This window comes from Poecilia formosa, unplaced genomic scaffold (assembly GCF_000485575.1).
Source record: "Poecilia formosa unplaced genomic scaffold, Poecilia_formosa-5.1.2 Scaffold99, whole genome shotgun sequence".
Lineage (NCBI taxonomy): Eukaryota > Metazoa > Chordata > Actinopteri > Cyprinodontiformes > Poeciliidae > Poecilia > Poecilia formosa.
This window is the reverse complement of record NW_006800038.1, coordinates 1,936,052-1,954,020: the sequence shown is the minus strand read 5'-3', so window position 1 is coordinate 1,954,020 and position 17,969 is coordinate 1,936,052. Positions and strand designations below refer to the sequence as shown.

General features: G+C 39.0%; 4 protein-coding genes across 5 annotated transcripts in view; 2 read left to right on the top strand and 2 right to left on the bottom strand.

Annotated features, from left to right (window-relative positions):
- Window positions 1–173: 173 nt before the first annotated feature.
- On the top strand, window positions 174–3,103 carry hypk (huntingtin interacting protein K). The gene is made up of 4 exons (XM_007558843.2): window positions 174–377; window positions 1,056–1,111; window positions 1,229–1,280; window positions 2,879–3,103. The coding sequence occupies exons 1-4, from the start codon at window positions 216–218 to the stop codon at window positions 2,972–2,974; spliced, it is 366 nt and encodes a 121-aa protein (XP_007558905.1). The 5' UTR covers window positions 174–215; the 3' UTR covers window positions 2,975–3,103.
- Window positions 3,101–8,009, bottom strand: mfap1 (microfibril associated protein 1). Its single transcript, XM_007558842.2, has 8 exons — window positions 7,803–8,009; window positions 6,464–6,680; window positions 6,246–6,381; window positions 5,974–6,161; window positions 4,837–5,106; window positions 4,611–4,770; window positions 3,573–3,662; window positions 3,101–3,495 (listed from the first exon to the last, which is right to left on the bottom strand). The coding sequence occupies exons 1-8, from the start codon at window positions 7,882–7,884 to the stop codon at window positions 3,316–3,318; spliced, it is 1,323 nt and encodes a 440-aa protein (XP_007558904.1). The 5' UTR covers window positions 7,885–8,009; the 3' UTR covers window positions 3,101–3,315.
- A 1,044-nt stretch (window positions 8,010–9,053) lies between these two features.
- hddc3 (HD domain containing 3) lies at window positions 9,054–11,605 on the bottom strand. The gene is made up of 4 exons (XM_007558838.2): window positions 11,482–11,605; window positions 10,682–10,737; window positions 10,365–10,605; window positions 9,054–9,369 (listed from the first exon to the last, which is right to left on the bottom strand). The coding sequence occupies exons 1-4, from the start codon at window positions 11,591–11,593 to the stop codon at window positions 9,239–9,241; spliced, it is 540 nt and encodes a 179-aa protein (XP_007558900.1). The 5' UTR covers window positions 11,594–11,605; the 3' UTR covers window positions 9,054–9,238.
- A 243-nt stretch (window positions 11,606–11,848) lies between these two features.
- Window positions 11,849–17,969, top strand: part of vps33b (VPS33B late endosome and lysosome associated) — an 8,306-nt gene continuing 2,185 nt past the window's right edge. The window contains exons 1-18 of one of the 2 annotated variants that reach the window (XM_007558840.2): window positions 11,849–11,940; window positions 12,035–12,159; window positions 12,558–12,638; window positions 12,730–12,791; window positions 12,883–12,932; window positions 13,126–13,193; window positions 13,479–13,524; window positions 13,605–13,699; window positions 14,237–14,341; window positions 14,429–14,519; window positions 14,596–14,673; window positions 15,366–15,439; window positions 15,513–15,599; window positions 15,687–15,777; window positions 15,868–15,942; window positions 16,687–16,751; window positions 16,846–16,900; window positions 16,984–17,030. In XM_007558840.2, the coding sequence (XP_007558902.1) occupies window positions 12,064–12,159; window positions 12,558–12,638; window positions 12,730–12,791; window positions 12,883–12,932; window positions 13,126–13,193; window positions 13,479–13,524; window positions 13,605–13,699; window positions 14,237–14,341; window positions 14,429–14,519; window positions 14,596–14,673; window positions 15,366–15,439; window positions 15,513–15,599; window positions 15,687–15,777; window positions 15,868–15,942; window positions 16,687–16,751; window positions 16,846–16,900; window positions 16,984–17,030 (1,266 nt within the window). In that variant the 5' untranslated portion in view covers window positions 11,849–11,940; window positions 12,035–12,063. Of the gene's footprint in view, window positions 11,981–12,034; window positions 12,160–12,557; window positions 12,639–12,729; window positions 12,792–12,882; window positions 12,933–13,125; window positions 13,194–13,478; window positions 13,525–13,604; window positions 13,700–14,236; window positions 14,342–14,428; window positions 14,520–14,595; window positions 14,674–15,365; window positions 15,440–15,512; window positions 15,600–15,686; window positions 15,778–15,867; window positions 15,943–16,686; window positions 16,752–16,845; window positions 16,901–16,983; window positions 17,031–17,969 lie in introns of both variants that reach the window. The other variant, XM_007558839.2, reaches the window with a different exon arrangement.

The following is a 17,969-nucleotide window of genomic DNA, read 5'->3' as shown; positions in this document are numbered from 1 at the left end:
TCAGCTTAGCATCATAAACCATCTTAACTTTAATCAAAAGTATTTACAGGTAAAATTATCCTTTTTAAATTGCTCTTCATTTAGTCGTTTATATTTTATGTTTACATTATTTTTTACACTCAAATTAAAAGCTTGGAAACTTACTTCCGGTGCAACCACATTTTCTGTCCGACGCGTAGCGGAACCTTTCTTTTTGATCCGGCTAACTATCCAACATGGCAGCGGAGGGAGACGTTGATTTGGACCTGGAAGCCGAGGAAAACTGCACCGGGAAGCCGGTGGAAAAGCCTCGGAAACATGACAGCGGAGCCGCAGATTTGGAGCGAGTCACGGACTACGCGGAGGAAAAGGAAATCTCCAGTTCGGACCTGGAAACGGTGAGAGCTGCGGGCTGTAACCGACGGGCCGACCCAGAAACATGCGGCTGGAGCGGCTGCTGCTAACCGAAGAGCCCGGTTTGTTTGTCAGCGATCCTTAAAAGAAGCTCGCTTTAAAATCTCTGTGAAGTTTTTCTAAAAATGACCATTAAAATATTTGAAATGTTGTGTTATCATCAGACATTTAGTGTTAATTAGCTAGATGTTTCTTAGCTAAAGTTAAATGTAGCTTTGTTAAAATCCTTTATAACTCCTATCAAAAGTCTAGTATTATGCCAGGTAAAGTTTTAACATTTATATTTAAAGTGTATTGAGTACACTTTAAATATTTACACCTGTATCTTTTTTCTTTCTTTCTTTGTACTAAATATGTCATGTGTTACACAAAACACATTTTGTTTTGCAATAATTCTAAAATAGAAAATGAAATAAAAATGTGGGACTGAGCATTAATTAGCTGTTACTGCAGCTTTAAATAAGTGAAATTTATAAATGAAATGGTAGCCAATTAAATGAGGCAGAAGTGGATTAAAGAGCTGTAGAAAAAAACCTGTCAGGTAATGTCAGAAAATAAACATGCTTATAACAAAAGTGTAGTGTTGAAATAAAATTATTTTCTTTGCTGATGCCGACTGGTTCAAGTCAAACCAAATGAACACTTAACTGCTACTCTTTCAGGCGATGTCGGTGATCGGCGACAGAAGATCCAGAGAACAGAAAGCCAAACAGGAGAGGTAAGATTAGTGCTGATATGACCTTTTTGTGACATATTTTCTGTTTTATCCTGAGGACTCAGGAAAAATCCACTTTAATTTGCTTTGGAGATTAATTATTGTTCTGCTTATTGTCAGAGAAAAAGAGCTGGCTAAAGTCACCATCAAGAAAGAGGATGTTGAGTTAATTGTAAGTAGATTTCATTTTCCTGTTAAGATTATATCACATATAATCAGTCAATCGTTAGCTGGTTTACATCTTATATGAAGGTGTTTCAATTTAATTTGTTTTCGACAAGGACAGAATATTTGGTTTGATGTTTGTGTGATCTGGACCGCAAACTTAAAACTCTGCATTTTATGCATAATATAGTAGTAATTAATGACAAAAAATAACTTGCGTTAATGATAAGTTTTCATTTTCCAGGTAAACTAAGATGTGGTTTTTATAGCTGCACATGCTTTGTCTATCGGTCCTTGATTTGATGAGTCGGGTGAATTTAGACGTCTCAATCTACAACGTTAAGTAATAAATACCATGGTTGGAGTATTTCCCCCCCCTTTCGTTTTGCACCAAAATTCTTAAGAACAAGATGCATAATGATCAGATTTTTTTTTGACAAATATTTTTCCTACTGTTGCAGTAAAAGAAAAGTAGCATAAACCACTACTGAAGTATGTAGCAGTTTGCATTTGTCTGAACTCCTTTTTATTACACTGAGCTTAATTAGTTGATATCTGGCTAATTAGTCAGGCTACCTGCTCAGGTCGCAAACCTTGGCTTCTTAACCGGCATGTCGTTTCCAGCTTCCCAACCGTTTTTCTGCAGGTTTAACTCGAATTTAAAACTTCGAGTTCTTCTGAATTAAATGACAATCATAAATGTAGAGAAACCTGCAAATATTACATAGTTTTTGGGGGTTTTTGCACAGAATGAATTGTATGTGTGGCCAATAGAAGTAAGCCAGTGGCGAACACGAATGCATTACTGTAAATTTACACTTACCCATGAGTGACGCAAAAAGTTAGCTAACTAGCCCGGGTATGTTAGCGTTAGCCTCAACCGCTTCCAGTCGTAATAAAGATGTTTGTGCACGACTCAGACGTTTGCCTGAAATATAAACCAGACTGTAAAATAGTCATGCCACCATAAAATGTACGACCTGTGATTAATGTATTTCATCCAATTTATACGTTTTCCTTGCCTTGCCAGTACCGTCCTGTTCTCGATAAAAATCTCGCTTCTCACAGTTCCCCCGTTTACTTTAATTTCTCCGGTATCATTTTTAACGGGCCAATCAAAGAACAGGAGTTGATGTCGTGACCGATGACGTTGTTGTTATGCGCTGTTGTTGTCTGTAGTTTTAGCAAAGCGGAGGAATTGAACGGATTTTGAATCTTGTTTGGATCGGCTCTTCTCTCTTAGCAGTGGATGGTTGTTTCCCTACGTAATTTCCCTACATCACGGTCAAACGTTGGCCATCAGGTAATATTTAAAACCTCAGTAGAGTCCACGCTACAGGAAGTGAGATCTAGTTTTTCCAAAATAATTTAAGACGTTTTTAAGGATGTATGGACACCCTGGAAGTCATTGTACTGGCGTTGCACTGCTTTAGTGTTAGTTGCCTCTTTAAATGGATCAAAACTGTAAAAATGGTCTTTTTATTAATGCAAAGGAAACATATAAGGATCTAATTTCACACAGCAACTCTTTGTTTTAATTAGCATTTAATCCAGTGTGTTGCTTGTGTTTGGGATTGTAACCTTCGCCGTTTTTTTGTCGTGCAGATGTCGGAGATGGAGATCTCGCGGTCCATGGCGGAGCGCAGCCTGAGGGAACACATGGGGAATGTAGTGGAAGCTCTGGTGACTCTGACCAACTGAACACATTCTCACACTGGACTGTTTCTCCCCACCTCAAAGCTCACCAGATCAATCCAGCGGAGCTGATCCCACTCAAATCCTCCAGTTTTTTTTTGTTTTTTTTTTCCCAAATAAAAATTCATTATTGTGTAAAAACAAGTGTGTTTAATTCAAATAGCTGTACTTGTACAGACTCCACAAAAAGTAAACTGGTAGGTTATTTACAAAATTACACAAATCCAGCTGCTTCTTTAGACTTATAGGCCGATTATTCCAGCTGAATCAAAGTAGGACGATCAGTTCATGTGCTTGGAGAAGGATTGGACCTCGCAGGCTTCCCTCCAGCGCTCACCAGGATCATCTTAGGTCTTCCTCTTCTTCACGGTGGGCCGATCGAACACGTCCCTCACGCCGGCCGCCTTCTGCTTGAAGAACTTGCTGTTCTGAGCGCTTTCCTGAGCCCAGGCCGAGTCGAACGACGTCGTGTCCTGGTCCACCAGGTGGGTGTACTTGGTGCGACCCGACCGGCCAAAGTTTTTCACCTGGTCGGAGCGAAAACGGTCAGAAAATAAAAAACTGAACCTGGATAGTAAATTCCTGGTATGCAAGCGAATCTCACCTGCATGACTTTGGGTAGGATGGTTTTGTTGAAGTGATCCTCCAGAGTAGGAGCGCTGAAATCTCTCTTATACACATCCTCCTCCTCATTCTGGGAAGGAGAGCAAATGTTTAGAAGAAAAAAGCACAACAGGTGTGTCTACACTGCCACCTAATGGGCAAGACGGGCAATGAAAAAATTACGGGTGGTTTTAGGAGTTTTCTAAGCACAGTGCCAAGTATCACATACGACTTAAATGAAATTTTACATTGTATTTTAACACCTTGAAATTGGGCCTCTGTCTCTTTAAAAACTCCTGCTCTTTCTTAACCTCCACCTTCATGAAATCATCACAACATGGCTCCTCTATTAACCCTTTAACAATGTTTCTGCCAGCGTTACTCTGAAAAGCTCCTATAAAGAGATCAGCTGATGTGCAGCTCCACCAGGTGTTTGCTAATATCTGCTGGCTAGTCTGAAGGAGCTGAACGGGTTGCTTTGTGGGCCGGAACCTCAGAAGCTTGGAAACTGCAGCTTTGAGGAGGAGCTGCACCTCGAAGGCGGGGCTAGGTCCAACCAGGCGTTTTGCACAGATGAATGGTTGCCATGGAGATTAAAGGAGTTCTTAAACATGCATAACAAAGTCTAAGCAAAACTTCAGGTGTGTATTTGATGAGAGAATAACATAATGGAAACTGATTTGACATGATACTGCTTCTTTAAGAAAAGTTTCAGATTTTGAGCTAGAAGCCACGGAAGCACTTAACTTGTTTGGAAATAAATTCAGAAGAGAGATCTTGTTTTAACAACTTTTATATCACGTTAAAACAAGAAAACTCAAATTTTTTAAGGTTTATATCGCTTTAAAATATGTTATAGTTAAAAACAACAGAACAACAAAATGTCTTAGGATGTTTAAGTCTAGAACAGGAGTATAAAAATTCATTTTCATTTTGGTTTTTAAAGGGCCGGTTGTAGCAGAAAGTATTGATAAACTACCCAATAACAAATTGCTAATATTAATAAACAGCTAACTCATTAGGATGTGGTCCTGCTCACCATGAAGAACGCTCCTCTGTGGTAGTACTTCTGCAGGAACTTGTATTTGCCCTTCTGGGCCTTGTTGGTGACGACCTTGCCGCTGTTCCGAAGCTCCGCCCGCCGCTCCTCCTCCGTCAGGTTGTGGAATCGTTCGATCTCGGCCTTCTCCTTCTCCATCCTGAAGACAGACCCAATCACCACCCTGCTCTGCGTCTCACCGACTCCATCGGATCCGTTTACTCACGTTTCTCGTGCCTCTCTGTCCCTCTTGATGCGCTTCAGCTCTCGGACCTTCCAGGCCTCGTACTCTTCCTCCTCGTTCTCTCCGTCCGTGTCCAGCGCTTCCAGAGCGGCCAGCGTGCGCCGGTTCTCCTCGAACTCCTTCTTGGCCTCCTCCTCGACAATCTTGAGGGTGTAGCGGCGGCGCTCCTCCGCCTGCCGCTTGGCCTCGGCCTCCAGCTCCCTCTGCTTCAGCTCCTCGGCTTCGCGCTCCGCCACCGTGATTCTGTCCTTCCTGTCCACCAGTCAGAGTTTGACAAGTTATGGACTCATTACTTCCTGATATTCAACCAAATGTTCAGAATAATTTCAAACAATTTGAGTAATTTTACTTCTGTCTAAGTAACACAAGTGAAACACATCACTTTTATAAAAATCTCACATTTTTCGATAAAGTTTTTTGCATTAGGATGAGGTTCTTTGTGTCTGTGTTGAAATTAGCATGGAAACACTTTTTGTCATCATGAGTCACATGATCAACAACCGAATGTTGCTACTGACAGAAACAACAGGAAGTGGTTGGATGAGGATGATGCTGCATGTTTTCTAATGACTTATCTTGTCAACAAACTTATTCACATGTGATTCTATTTGCCTTTCTTATTTAACGGCAACATCACAATTACAAAGTTGTGTTTTTTTGACATCAACAGAATATCAAACATTTGTATTAGAAACAAAAATACTGATAAATTACTGATGCCTTTATTTCCAGAAACATCTTTACACTGCAGAAACAACATTTTAATTTTTGTGCACATAACTTTCTACACTTCAAATATAACAAAACTAACTTACAAGTAACTTTTCAGAAACATATACGAGCTTGATTTAAGTAAATAATTAATATTGATAAAAAAGTTCGCTGACAGATTATTTCACTTAGAACATGGAAAAATGTTTTGTTATAAGTGAAAATCTACCAGCGGGACTAGAACTTTTTCATCAATATTAAGGAATTATTAGATAAAGCTCCTACATCTTCCTGAAAAGGTACTTGTAAGTTAGTTTTTATTTATTTTATATTTCTGAGACATCTGCACTAGAACCAGGACCAACATGCTTGGGAAGATTTTGTTTTTGCAGTTTTCAGAGTTCTTACTTGCGAATAAAGACCGGTTTGAGTCGCGGCTCCGCCTCGTCCTCGCTGTCCGTGTATTCCTCGTATTCTGACTCCGACTCGGACTCCGCCCCCGACTTCACCTCCTCCTCCACCTCCATCACCTCCATTTCCTCGTTCTTCCGCTCCATCGCTCGCTGGCGCATCATCGCTCGTCGCCGCTCAATTTCCTGCAGAACGATGATCAGACAGTGAGAATTTGACCAACGTGATGAAAAGGATAAAAAACCCAGAGGCGTTTGTGTAATGCTAACCTCATCATCCACTTCTTCCTCCTCCTCTTCCTCCTCGCTGCTGTCTTCGCGCTCAGGATGCCACGTTCCCTCATCCGAGTCCTCGCTGCTCTCGACCACGACTTCAGGCTCAACGATCTGCCTGTGCCTCGCTAACCTGAGAACCAACGAGTGAGAAACGTCTTCACTCTGCAGAATTCACCGGTAGTTTGAGTTACAGCTGAGTGCCGGGGCGGTACCTCTCCTCCACATCCTCGGAGGTCCGGTTGAGCAGACGCCGGAGACGCGGGTCGGAGACGTCCTCCTCCAGTGGCTCCACCTCCGGCTCCGCCTCCACCCCCTTCTTCACAAACTTGAACTCCTCGTCTTCCTCGTCTGAAGACTCCATGGGGGCGTAGTCAGGACGCTTACCGGACACATAGCGCTTCACCTTCACCTTCTCCATGGTGAGCTCACCTGAGTAACGCACATTAACAAGATGGCTGACATTAAGTTAATCTGAATACAGTCAGAAGTCATTGATCCAATCTTTAACCACGACTACTGATTCCCTTGATTTCTTTCTGCCTTCCTTTGCACCACAGTGAAAAATCTCAAGAATTTAAGATCAACAATTATTTGGGGCTTTAAATTATTGGTGCAGAAACACATCAGTTTGTACAACTTTAAAATCAACAAAACTCAAATCTTACACTTTTCCCTCAACAGCTGTGAAGGTTTACTAACATTTATTTTGTGATGTCAGTTGCATTGTCTAATGACTTATGCAAATAAAAACAGCATATAAAACCAAACCTTGATGTTAGAGCATAACAAAGACAGGATCTCAATTGAAAACAAATATAAAATTACACAAAACATGATTAAAATAAAGCAAATCCAGTTTAAGTTCTAACATCACTCTTAATTAATAAAGTTATAATATAAGTTAGTCAGCTTGTGTCTGTGTTTTTAGACCTGAAACATTACTAGACATGCACATATCTTACACAGAAAACAGTAAACTTCATAACAGGAATTAACAACAGACTTTAGTCAAACATTTTTAATCTACTTAACAGAACCATGAGGAAACTCCTAGTGGAGATGTTAAAGAATTTTTGGTGTTTTTCATGATTTTTGGGGCTGTCTGGACATCTGATAGATTAATAAGGTGCCTGACATCATCTTACCACATGTATAAACAGATACCTAAAGAGCAAAAAATAAACAACTGACTTAACACCTTAAAATCAAAATAAAAACATAAAATAAATATTTAAATGTGCAAATTCTAAGCTTGACACTCAGAAATAACATCAGACGTGAGTTTGACATCCATCCTGACCACAATTGACCAGCCTGTTTGCAGCCATCGGCACCGTGCGGCATCTGGACATATTAACACTTTCTAAAGCCTAAAAATCAGGATGCTCATATTTTAAGACATAAAATATTGCTCTTCATAACAACTTATCTAACATTACGTCTTTATCAAACCAGCTCTAACACTGTAACTTGTTCATTTCGTGTATTGTGTGCCAACAGTGACATTAGCTGATGCTAATGTAGCTGAATGGCTAACCAACAAAAGCTCACCTTTCTCGTTCCGGATGGGAACGGCACCGGCCGTGGACTGGATCGGCGGAAGCTTCATGTTGGCGGCTTCGTGACTAGACATGATTGCCTGGTCAACGATAAACGAGCCGACAGAAGAAAAATGAAAACGATATTCCAACTAGCTACTCTAGCTCGTTGCTGCTGCAAAACGGAAGTTCAACAGAACGCGTGAACGGACAGGAAGTGGAATTGTTCCGACAAACGTTTCCGCCGCTGCCGAAGCACACGTAGCTTTACATTAATATTTTATAATTATTTATTTCATCCTAGTGGCGCGGAATGTGAATTTTTAAAAAAATATTCAATGTATTTTAGAGGAAAATCTTGAGATAAAATATTCAATGAGAGAAAGTTGTAGATTTAGTGTAGATTTACGCCCCCCAGTGGTTGTTGAAAACAACGCAAAAGAAAATGTTAAAAAAATTATTTTCCTGGTTAAATAGTAATATTGATTAGAATATACAGTTGATAAGTTGATAATGATAATAAATGGCAATATTACTATTACTGTTATTAGTATTATTCCATTTTATCAGTCATACATACCAATTAAACATTATTTTTGCTGCTAAGCATATTTTCCTCCTATATTCTTCCGTGTAACAGCAAACAGCATAAATGGAATTACAATTTCAACTCACTTTGAATCCTGTAAATGGAGGTCGTTTATTTTTCACGCTTACATAAGATTGTAAAGTTGAATTCACTAAATATAATTTTGCTCCTACTTGAATAAAAGGAAATAAATAAACACATAAATGATCTATTTAAGGCTCCTGAGCTCAGGATCCATAAGGTTCTACTTGAAAACCAACAAACTGTTAAATAAAAATTCTTCCTCTTTCTTGGAGGTGTACACTAGCCATCTTAAATGCTGACAAAGATTATCAAAGACACTTGTGTCAAATTTCTTTTGGGTACCTCTAAAATGACTTAATTTAAACATTTATTTTTAAATCTTTCGTTGTTCACCTTATAACATTAGCAAAAAAGACATATTTACTTGGAATTTTACTTGCAGTAAAATTCCAAGTAAATATCTCCCAGTATACAGTATGTGTTTGTAGACGTAAAACTGGAGTAATTTTATTGGCAATTCTTTAATATATTTGCCCCGAGGATATATTTCACTTCCCTTTGTGCCCAAAATGAATGTTTATCTTTTAGTGGCTGATGCATAAGGTGTCACAATAAATGGTGGGGAAGTTTGATGAAAGAAAAGAGCCAGGAAAATGTTGCGTTCTTAATATTCAGAAATAAAATCACAGTTACATGTTACATGTTACTAAAGTACACAGCAGACATAGCACATGGCACAAAATATGGAAAAAGGATTATTTTTATGGCTTGTAAATGATATTGCATCTGATTAGTGATGTAAACGGTCCGTTCTCCAGCGCAGTGAGGCGGTTCTTTCAGAGTTGAACTCCTCTCTGTTTGAACTGATCCTCCAGCTTCTCCTCCAGAGCAGAGTTAGTTCCTTTCAGACTTTTAACCACCTCAGCGGCCCAAACAAAGTACTCCTGGACCCGCTCAGCCGACCAACCTGCCGGAGAAACAAGAAGAGGGTTAACATGTGAAAACTGAATATATATGTTTTCTGGACACTAAAACTGCACTTGAAGTGAATAAATGGTGGTGCCACTGAAGCAGAGCCTTTGGTCTTTACCAGGACAATGGTTTAGGATTGATCAATTATCAATTGTCTGGTGAAAGTATTCACATCTCTTGAACATTCTTTACAATTTGTCTTGTAACTAAAACTTAAATGTATTTCACATGGACATCAGGTAATTGTCAATAGTTGTGAAACAATGCCTTGTTCACTGCAAAAACACAAAATCCTGCAAAGTATTTTTTACCTAATTTCTAGCGCAAATATTTTAGTACATTTGAAAAAAGGACTAAAATATCTTTAAAGTTACTTTTCAGCAACATCTGTTTTAAGTCAATCATTTTCTGAAATTGATTAAAAAGAATTAGTTTCACTGGGAGATTATTTAGCTTGTAACATGGGAAACTGTTTTGCTGCAAGTGAAATAATCGCCCAGTGGAAATAGCTTTTTTTCATCAATTTCACAGAATTATTGACTTTTTCATCGATTTTAGGAAATTATTGTCATATCTTGCTGAAAAGCTACTTGTAAGTTAGTTTTTCTTATTTTCAGCGCACTAAGGTATTTACACTAGAAAGTAAAGCAAAAATACTTTGTAAGAATTCGTGTCATTGCCATGTTTTTAGGAATAAAGCTGAAAAGTGCGGTGTGAATTTGTAGAAGCATCTTTCGTCTTTTGGAGAAATGTCTCTTCCAGGTTTGCAGACCTTTGTGAGAGCATTGCTAAGTAGATAAATAAACATTTCTAGATGTCAGATTGGAAGTAATGAGGGTATTTTAATAACGCTGGAGAGCTGAGCAGCAGGACAGAATTGCACATAATCAGTAATCTTGAAGTGTTTGTGCACTAAATCTGCAATATTCACTTTAAAAAAGAACAACAACAGCTTCCACAGATAAAGATGTTTTGTTTTCAGGTGCTGACCGACAGGCGTGCAGGCGTTCAGGTCCCTCAGGTTGTACAGCTTGTCAGCCAGTTTCACCAGTTTAGCTTGTTGGCTGCAGTGAGGTGCATGCTCCACCTGCAGGCGCTTCCTCTCCTGCTTCGGCAGACTTTTGTCATCTGTCACCTCCTGGACAATTCGAGCTACGATTGGTCCGAATTTGTCCTCCAGCTCCTCTGGGGTGGTGTCTGTGTCCTCTACGGTGTCGTGAAGCAAAGCAGCCTGCATGTCAGAGGCAAAGGGCTTAGCATGACAAGAAGGGCCGAATGTATCAGAGAGATGACAGATGAGGACGTACTTGTAAAACCTCGATATCTGTGACTCCTCCCTCATAGCTGAGGATTCTTGCTACACCTGAAACACAGAAGCGCATCAGACATGTTAGAGGTTTCAGCTTAAGGGGAAATATAGTAAACACAAAACTCTAACAGGTGGCATCATCACTGCAATTATCAAGTACTGATCGTGCATAAAAGTGGAATGCTGACTGCAGATGTACAGATATAAATTATGCTTTATGATTCCACATCCCATATTCATTGAAGTTTGCAGACATTTAATTTTGTGCAACTTTTTAAAGTTCCTAAAACATCACTTCAGTTCCTCTTTCTAGTGTTTTTATTTAGCTAATAATTTCTCTCTCTGTAAAATAACTTTAAACAACAGAAGAGAGTTGGGTCAAAAAGAATTCAGATTTTTAATGTAAGAATTTTTACTCACATATCTGTCATTAAAGTCGGAATTATGAGATTAAAGTTAGAATTTTGAGAAAACAATGTCAGAATATTAAGATTAAAGCCAACATTCTACGATTTAAATCAGAATTCCATTTTTTTCAGTGGTTCTAATTCTCTTCCGGTTTGAACAGCACGGAATTAGATCCTTTATGGATCGGCTACAGTTTTTAAGATCATTGCTGATGTTTTCCCGTCTTGGGATCTTGTTGTCGAACTCGGCATTACCATTGAAAGGACGGGAATTTGCTATCAAGTAATATAAAACTAAATATTTTTTTTTCATATTGGTCTTTTTCGGCTGTATAATGTGAATTTTCACCAAATAAAGTTAAATTCCCCTTGTAATATAATCCCTACCAACCGATTGGATGATTAATGTACGGCGTTTCTTCTGGATCTTTACGGCGTTGTTTACGATGTTTTTCCGCAGCAAAATTAACGGTTTCTAACAATAAAGACGCTTCTGAATCCATAGCTAAATGTAAATAAAGGAGTTGGTTGAGTTAGCGTAGGTCCGCCCTGTACTGGGTCCGGACGGAAACACCAGCTCACATGATCATTTCCGCCCTGTCAGCTAAGGGAAGTCGATGGCTGCTCCACTCAGATAGATTCACTTTTCGGCTATAAAAAAATAAAAAAATACAACTTTTTTCTTTTGCCTTATAGATTATTCATTAAGAAATTGCTTATTTTCCGTATTAACGTTTTTACGTTTCTGGTTATCTTTGTAACTCAAGCTGACAGGTCTGTTTTTAGCCAATAAGCTAACCTTGTAGGAGCTTCACGTCAGCACTGATTTCTTTCTATCAACAGCATCTGTGTATATACTTTTTATATTTCTACACTGGAAAACCTAAAAGGTAATACATACAAATTTTATTATAATTTTTTTACATATATGTTCTCTTTTTTAGCTCCGTGGTTATTGTTGTTTTAGCCCAGAATGGCTCACAGTGCCAGGAGAGACTCCCCGGAGCTCCCAGACTTGTCTCTGCTGAAGAGACTGGCCAGAGATCAGCTCATCTACCTGCTGGAACAGGTGGGAACAGGATGGACACAACACTACACCTAAGTAAGAGTTAGGCCCAGCTGGATGCCACCTGATGCATAGGTGTGGCATCTATTCTTTTCCCAGCACAAGTTAGGATATGTTTTTGATTTTCCGCAATAAATACAGATTAAAAACTATACATACTGGGCCTCAAGTACAAACACAGTCAAAGCTCCTTGTGGCCCTTTATTTTTGTAGTCATCCTCAAACTTCTGGGAACCTTCTGGCTTAAAATGTGACCATTGTTATCGATAGAATAGTTAGATTTCATGTAAATTGTTGTATTTACTGGTACACAGCTGGTTTTTAAGAGTAATCCTCAGAGGCTCAGTGCTTTTCTGATTTATTCATTCATACTGACATACTAACCTCCTGTTCTCTCACAGTTGCCGGGGAAGAAAGACCTTTTCATTGAGTCGGACTTGATGAGTCCACTTGATCGAATTGCAAATGTTTCAACATTAAAGGTAAACCGTATTTACTCTGTTTTTTAATCTAATTAAAAACAGCTTTTATCTCAAATTCTTTCAAAATATTTAACATGTTACATTGTTGCAGCAACATGAAGTCGACAAACTTTACAAAGTGGAGCACAAGCCGATAGTCAGCATCTCAGATCAGTACGTTCTGCTCCTTGTTACCGGTGGATCTCTGTTTTTTTTTTTATATATATATTTGGACAAGTTATCTGATTTTGTCTTATTTATACAGGATCTGCTTTCTGATTCGACCACGAATACAAACCGTGAAGTGGATTTGTGGTAAGTAATGTTTATTGTTTTTGCCTCACCGGTGGGGCAAAGTGTCCTGCATGTAATGCATCTGTAACTTCAGCTAAATATGCATGTTTGTTTATAACTTTGGTTTAAAAGTTTAGTTCGTCTTGCTCGTAGTGATCTAGATTATAATCACTAAATAACACAGTGTTTTACAACTTATGCTCCTTCCTTTCAGATGTAGTTAATGCAGACAAGGCAGCAGGAAAATTTCGACGATACAAAATAATCTTCACTCCACAAAAGGTTTGTTCTACCATGCTGCTGATGTCAAACACTAGTTTGTCTCATGTTTTCATTATTTCATAAGTTATGGGAACATGAGAGTAAAATTGTTCCAGTTTAAATCTGCAATCCTTTTTGAATCGGTCTCAATTCAGTCCAGTTTGTATAAAGTTTTTAAAGAGAAAATTGTTACACTGCTTTTCAAAATAATGCAGTCCTGACTTAATTTGATCAAATGTACTCTACATGCTGTTTAAGTTGTGTGAATGTTGATATTTGCTCACTGCCTTTCTCCTTCCTGCTCAGTTCTACGCATGTGAGGCAGTTCTGGAGGAGCAGGGAGTCTTTGGTGGTCAGTTGGTGCTTCGGCGTGTTGATGGTCAGCAGTGAAAGGTGACGGGGAATGCTGAAGTTGTGTGTGTCGTCCTGCAGATGTGACCACTGATGAGTGGGCTTTCTACCTCCTTCCTCTGGACGAGGACATCATCAGCCTGGAGCTTCCAGAGTTCTTCAGAGACAACTTTCTGGTAAATGTGGAGCCTAACAGAGAAGCTGAGACAGTTATTAACCTATTCTTTTAATGATTAACCCTCATAATTACTACTAAGTTTGTATTGACGCTGTATGCAGGTTTGTATGTAGCCTGGAAAAGTTTGGAATTTCAAAAGAGCTGCTTCTCCAGACTTTATCTTATTCTTTAGGTTTTGCTTGTCCATCTGTCCACCCTGCGTTTGCTCAGTTCAGTTCAATTACCAACTGTAGAATTCCTTAATTAATTTTTTTAGTCAGATGATATTTATTTATTTATGGATTGTTTTTGTTTAATCTATTTTGACCATTTTCCTGATTCTTAAATAGTTCCAGCTGTTTAAGACTTGAGTGCTTTAAAAATAAAGAAAAACATAAAAAGTTTAAAGACGTATAGACCTCAGATTTAGTCAGAAATGAACAACTTAATGCTGAACCAGTCCTGGATATGAGCATGTGTAAACACATCATCTTTTTGAGGTTATATGATTCCATACAGACAACAAGTTTAGCTAACGAACCTTTCATTTGCACAGGCAGGAGACCAGCGCTGGGTGAGGACAGCTGCGAGCGCTCTGCACCTCCTTCACTCCCTCTTCGGACCGTTCTCCAAGGTCTACGGGATTGGACGCTGTTCCAAGGTCCAGAATGATCAAAGATCAAAAGTTTAACTTTCAGATCCGGTGGCTTCATCTCCGTTAAGACATCTGCTGCCTCTCTGTCTGCAGATGACCTACGAGTCGTGGAGGGAGCAGGTAGAGCAGGGAGAACAAAAAGCTCGGCATGCTGAGATCGGGAATGTTTTCCTTATTGATCGAGGTGAGAAGCTGCAGATCATCAAACTGGATTCAGGCTGTGCTCTGTTTCCGCTCTAATGTCACTTTGTTTTTAACAGATGTGGACTTCATCACTCCTTTATGCTCACAAGTTGTCTACGAGGGGCTGGTGGATGATATATTTAGGATCAAATGTGGTGGGTATCTGACTTCAGTCCACAAAACATGACAAAATGATATTTTTAAAAATGACCACAGACCCAAACACTTAAAATTACACAGCAATGTCTTTAGATTACATTCCCTAAACAATCCCTCATTCTAAACTTTGTTCTCACATTTTTAAAAAAATCTGTAAGTTTCTTCAGTCATCGAACTGCAACAGAAACGTGTTAGTTGAACGAATTATGCAAAATTCACATTTTTCATGTTTTTACACTTCCAATTTGACCTCCACAGTTTCTGAAAGAGTCTGAGCGCTTTAACAAAACAACCCAGCCGGGTTTTTTTTGTCTCCTTGGTGTCTGGAAAATGAGCCGTTCCAAAAACTTTCCAATTTTTAAGTCACATCCCACAGGCACTGTGTCACTGCCTAGCAACCCCAGCAAAGTCCAGTCTGTTACCTAGCAACCCAAGCAGAGCTCTAGCACATTTGGTCAGCTGGTTTTACTGTATGAGTGTTTTGTTGTTGACTTAACATCCAGAAACCAGATTCGGCATTCTTGTTGGTTGTGCAGGAGGCTGCACTTCTGCTTTTCAAAGTTGCATGGTTGCGACCGTTTGCAGCCATTTTTATGTGCGAGTAGCTAAAAATTCCTGTTTATTGTCCAACAGTCTGGCGCTTTCTGCAGGTTTCTTTGCCGGCTCAGCTCTGCATCTTGTTTTGCAGGATGTGTGGAGTTCGGGCCTGAAGTCACCTCCTCTGACAAAAGTCTAAAAGTCATGCTGAACTCTCAGGATAAGGTAGGGCTGAGGTCAAAGGTGTCCGTCTGCTCTCATCTGGGACTGAAGGTCAACGTTTGTTCACTTCTCTCAGGTGTTTAATGAAATCCGGAACGAGCATTTCTCCAACGTTTTTGGGTTTCTCAGTCAGAAGGCCAGGAACCTCCAAACTGCGTATGATGTGAGTGAATGTTGGGACGGTAACCGTGGTGACCGACAGAGTCAGAGCGAATGGTTTTAATCCTCCTCGTGTCTTGGCCTCCTGCAGAAGAGACGGGGGATGGACATCCAGCAGATGAAGACGTTTGTGTCCGAGGAGCTGAAAGGTTTGAAGCAGGAGCATCGGCTGCTGAGCCTACGTGAGCGCTAACTTCCCACGCTGCACCTCCAGAGGATTACTGGACATCCAGAATCACCAGCTGCCGCTGCTAACAGCGTTTCTCTTTCAGACATCAGTGCCAGCGAGTCCATCATGAAAAAGAAGACGAAGCAGGATTTCCAGGAGCTGTTGAAGACTGAACACTGTGAGATTAATGCGTGTAGTTTGTGTCTCACTGGAGGCTTTTCTTTGTGATACAACAACTTCATCTTCATTGGGAAATACAGATTTTATTCCTAAATTGTACAGGGCGACTACAAGAGTAACACATGTAGGGTCTTAATAAAAGTGAATATCTCTGCTTCATTATTTAAAACAACCTACCACAGGATTATTTCCAGAAAAGTTTTCATCCACATGAACTCACACAAATCTGCCTGTGATAGTTGTTTTAATCATGCCAGTCCACTAGGGGGCAGAGTAGCCTATGTCAGCCAATCAGATGACTTCTAAACAACACAACTTCCTGCTAGGAATGAAATATTAACAGATGTATGAGTTAAAGTACTTTTAAATAGCGTATTAGAATATAAAACAGAAGATGATCTCTACTGGAAACCGTGTCAAACCAAATGTCTGGACGTAAATTGATTATTTTTAGTTCTGCAAGTAGAGAAACTTTTATTAAACTATTAATTGTTTCCATCTTCCTCTTCTGCTATTTGGACTTCATGCTTTTTCTCAATGGAAGTTCCTGGCTAAACAAAAGTATTGTTATTATTTAACATATAAAATATCACTGGCAGTTTCTCTCTAACACTAATCTGCTACTTCATTTTGTGTTTTTAACATTTTTGACCATCAATATTTTATAAGCATAAGATAATTCATGTTTAACTCTCCGCTGTATTTCCAGGTTTATTATATTAATGTCTTCATGTTTCCTCAGGTTTACTTGAAGGATTTGAAATCCGTGAATGTATTTCCTTCATAGAGGAACACATCAACAGACAGGTGGGCTTCGCTTTCACAGGTTTTGAATAAAGGAAACTTTAAAAGCAAAAACCTTCTGAGAAAATCTCAGCTTTGGTCTCTGTTTGGTCCTCAGGTCTCCATGATCGAAAGTCTGCGGCTGCTGTGTCTTCTGTCGGTCACAGAAAACGGTGAATTCCCGTTTGTGATTCAACGCAGGAATGTCTGTTCATTTCGATGTTGTGATGACAGTTTTGTGACTCTTCTCTTGCAGGACTCCTGCCAAAAGATTTCAAGTCATTAAAAGCACAGTACCTTCAGGTGAGAGGACACACGCACTTTCCTCTGTTTCCTGTGTGAGAAGCAGAAACACCAGGAATATTTCAGAATCACTCCTGATGCTTTTTAACCTATAATCACTGGTGGAGCTGCCTTCTGATGCTGCATGAGTCACTATAAGCAGCAAATGACATTTATTTTGATTAATAGTCATGAGAACTATAGGAGATTCCAGTTTCCAAAGAACTCAGTCTAAAAATGTAAATACTCAAAATTTAGATAATTAGAAACAAGCAAAGTGGCATTTAAAACTTTCAGACACTGCAAAAAAAAAATCAGAGAATTTATTTAATGTAACACACTACGGTGTCATCTGCAGATAGTGACACTCTGGTACAGATGTACAAAAAAAACAAAAAAAAAATGTTTTTTATATTGAGTTTTTTTAACTTGGGTTTTAAATAGAGACTGACTCTGTACCAGCCTCGTTTGTCTCAGTTCTCCCAGATTTTTGTTGGTTGTTCAGATTTGGACAAATTTACATGAGTAGCTATTTCTTGACTTATGAAGATCAAGACATTCGCTTTAATTTAGTGTCGTGTTCTCTTTTCCTTTTCTTTCTCATTTTGAGGAGTTGGTAAAAAAAATAATAATAATCAGGCTTCTGTCACTTTATAAAATATTAAAACATTGAACCCCTGGATTTAAAATTTATTTAACATTTAAAACAACTTAAAACAAAGTTCAATATTTGTGAAATACTTTATGCATTTTTCACCAGCTTTTGCTAAAATTGTTGAGATGCAGTTTTAATATCAAGTCAACTGAATGTTTATTACAATTTAGTTTCGGTTGTCATAGATGAAAATATGTAATAAATTATTCCTTTGGATTGCTTTATGTCTGGCCCTTGGAAAGCAACACAGAATATTTTATTCTGCAACAATTAATTAGTTTTTTCATGCATGACTAATTATTCTG

What these genes read in the sequence shown, in the direction of transcription:
- hddc3 (XM_007558838.2), bottom strand. Translation starts at nt 11,593, where the DNA reads ATGGATTCAGAAGCGTCTTTATTGTTAGAAACCGTTAATTTTGCTGCG. An exon ending in GTACATTAATCATCCAATCG is followed by an intron (nt 10,738 to 11,481) that starts GTTGGTAGGGAT and finishes TCTGTGTTTCAG; the next exon opens with GTGTAGCAAGAATCCTCAGC. An exon ending in CAGATATCGAGGTTTTACAA is followed by an intron (nt 10,606 to 10,681) that starts GTACGTCCTCAT and finishes TCTGACATGCAG; the next exon opens with GCTGCTTTGCTTCACGACAC.
- mfap1 (XM_007558842.2), bottom strand. Translation starts at nt 7,884, where the DNA reads ATGTCTAGTCACGAAGCCGCCAACATGAAGCTTCCGCCGATCCAGTCC. An exon ending in AGGAAGAAGTGGATGATGAG is followed by an intron (nt 6,162 to 6,245) that starts GTTAGCATTACA and finishes ATCGTTCTGCAG; the next exon opens with GAAATTGAGCGGCGACGAGC. An exon ending in AAACCGGTCTTTATTCGCAA is followed by an intron (nt 5,107 to 5,973) that starts GTAAGAACTCTG and finishes ACTGGTGGACAG; the next exon opens with GAAGGACAGAATCACGGTGG.
- hypk (XM_007558843.2), top strand. Translation starts at nt 216, where the DNA reads ATGGCAGCGGAGGGAGACGTTGATTTGGACCTGGAAGCCGAGGAAAAC. An exon ending in CAGAAAGCCAAACAGGAGAG is followed by an intron (nt 1,112 to 1,228) that starts GTAAGATTAGTG and finishes GCTTATTGTCAG; the next exon opens with AGAAAAAGAGCTGGCTAAAG. An exon ending in AAGAGGATGTTGAGTTAATT is followed by an intron (nt 1,281 to 2,878) that starts GTAAGTAGATTT and finishes TTTGTCGTGCAG; the next exon opens with ATGTCGGAGATGGAGATCTC.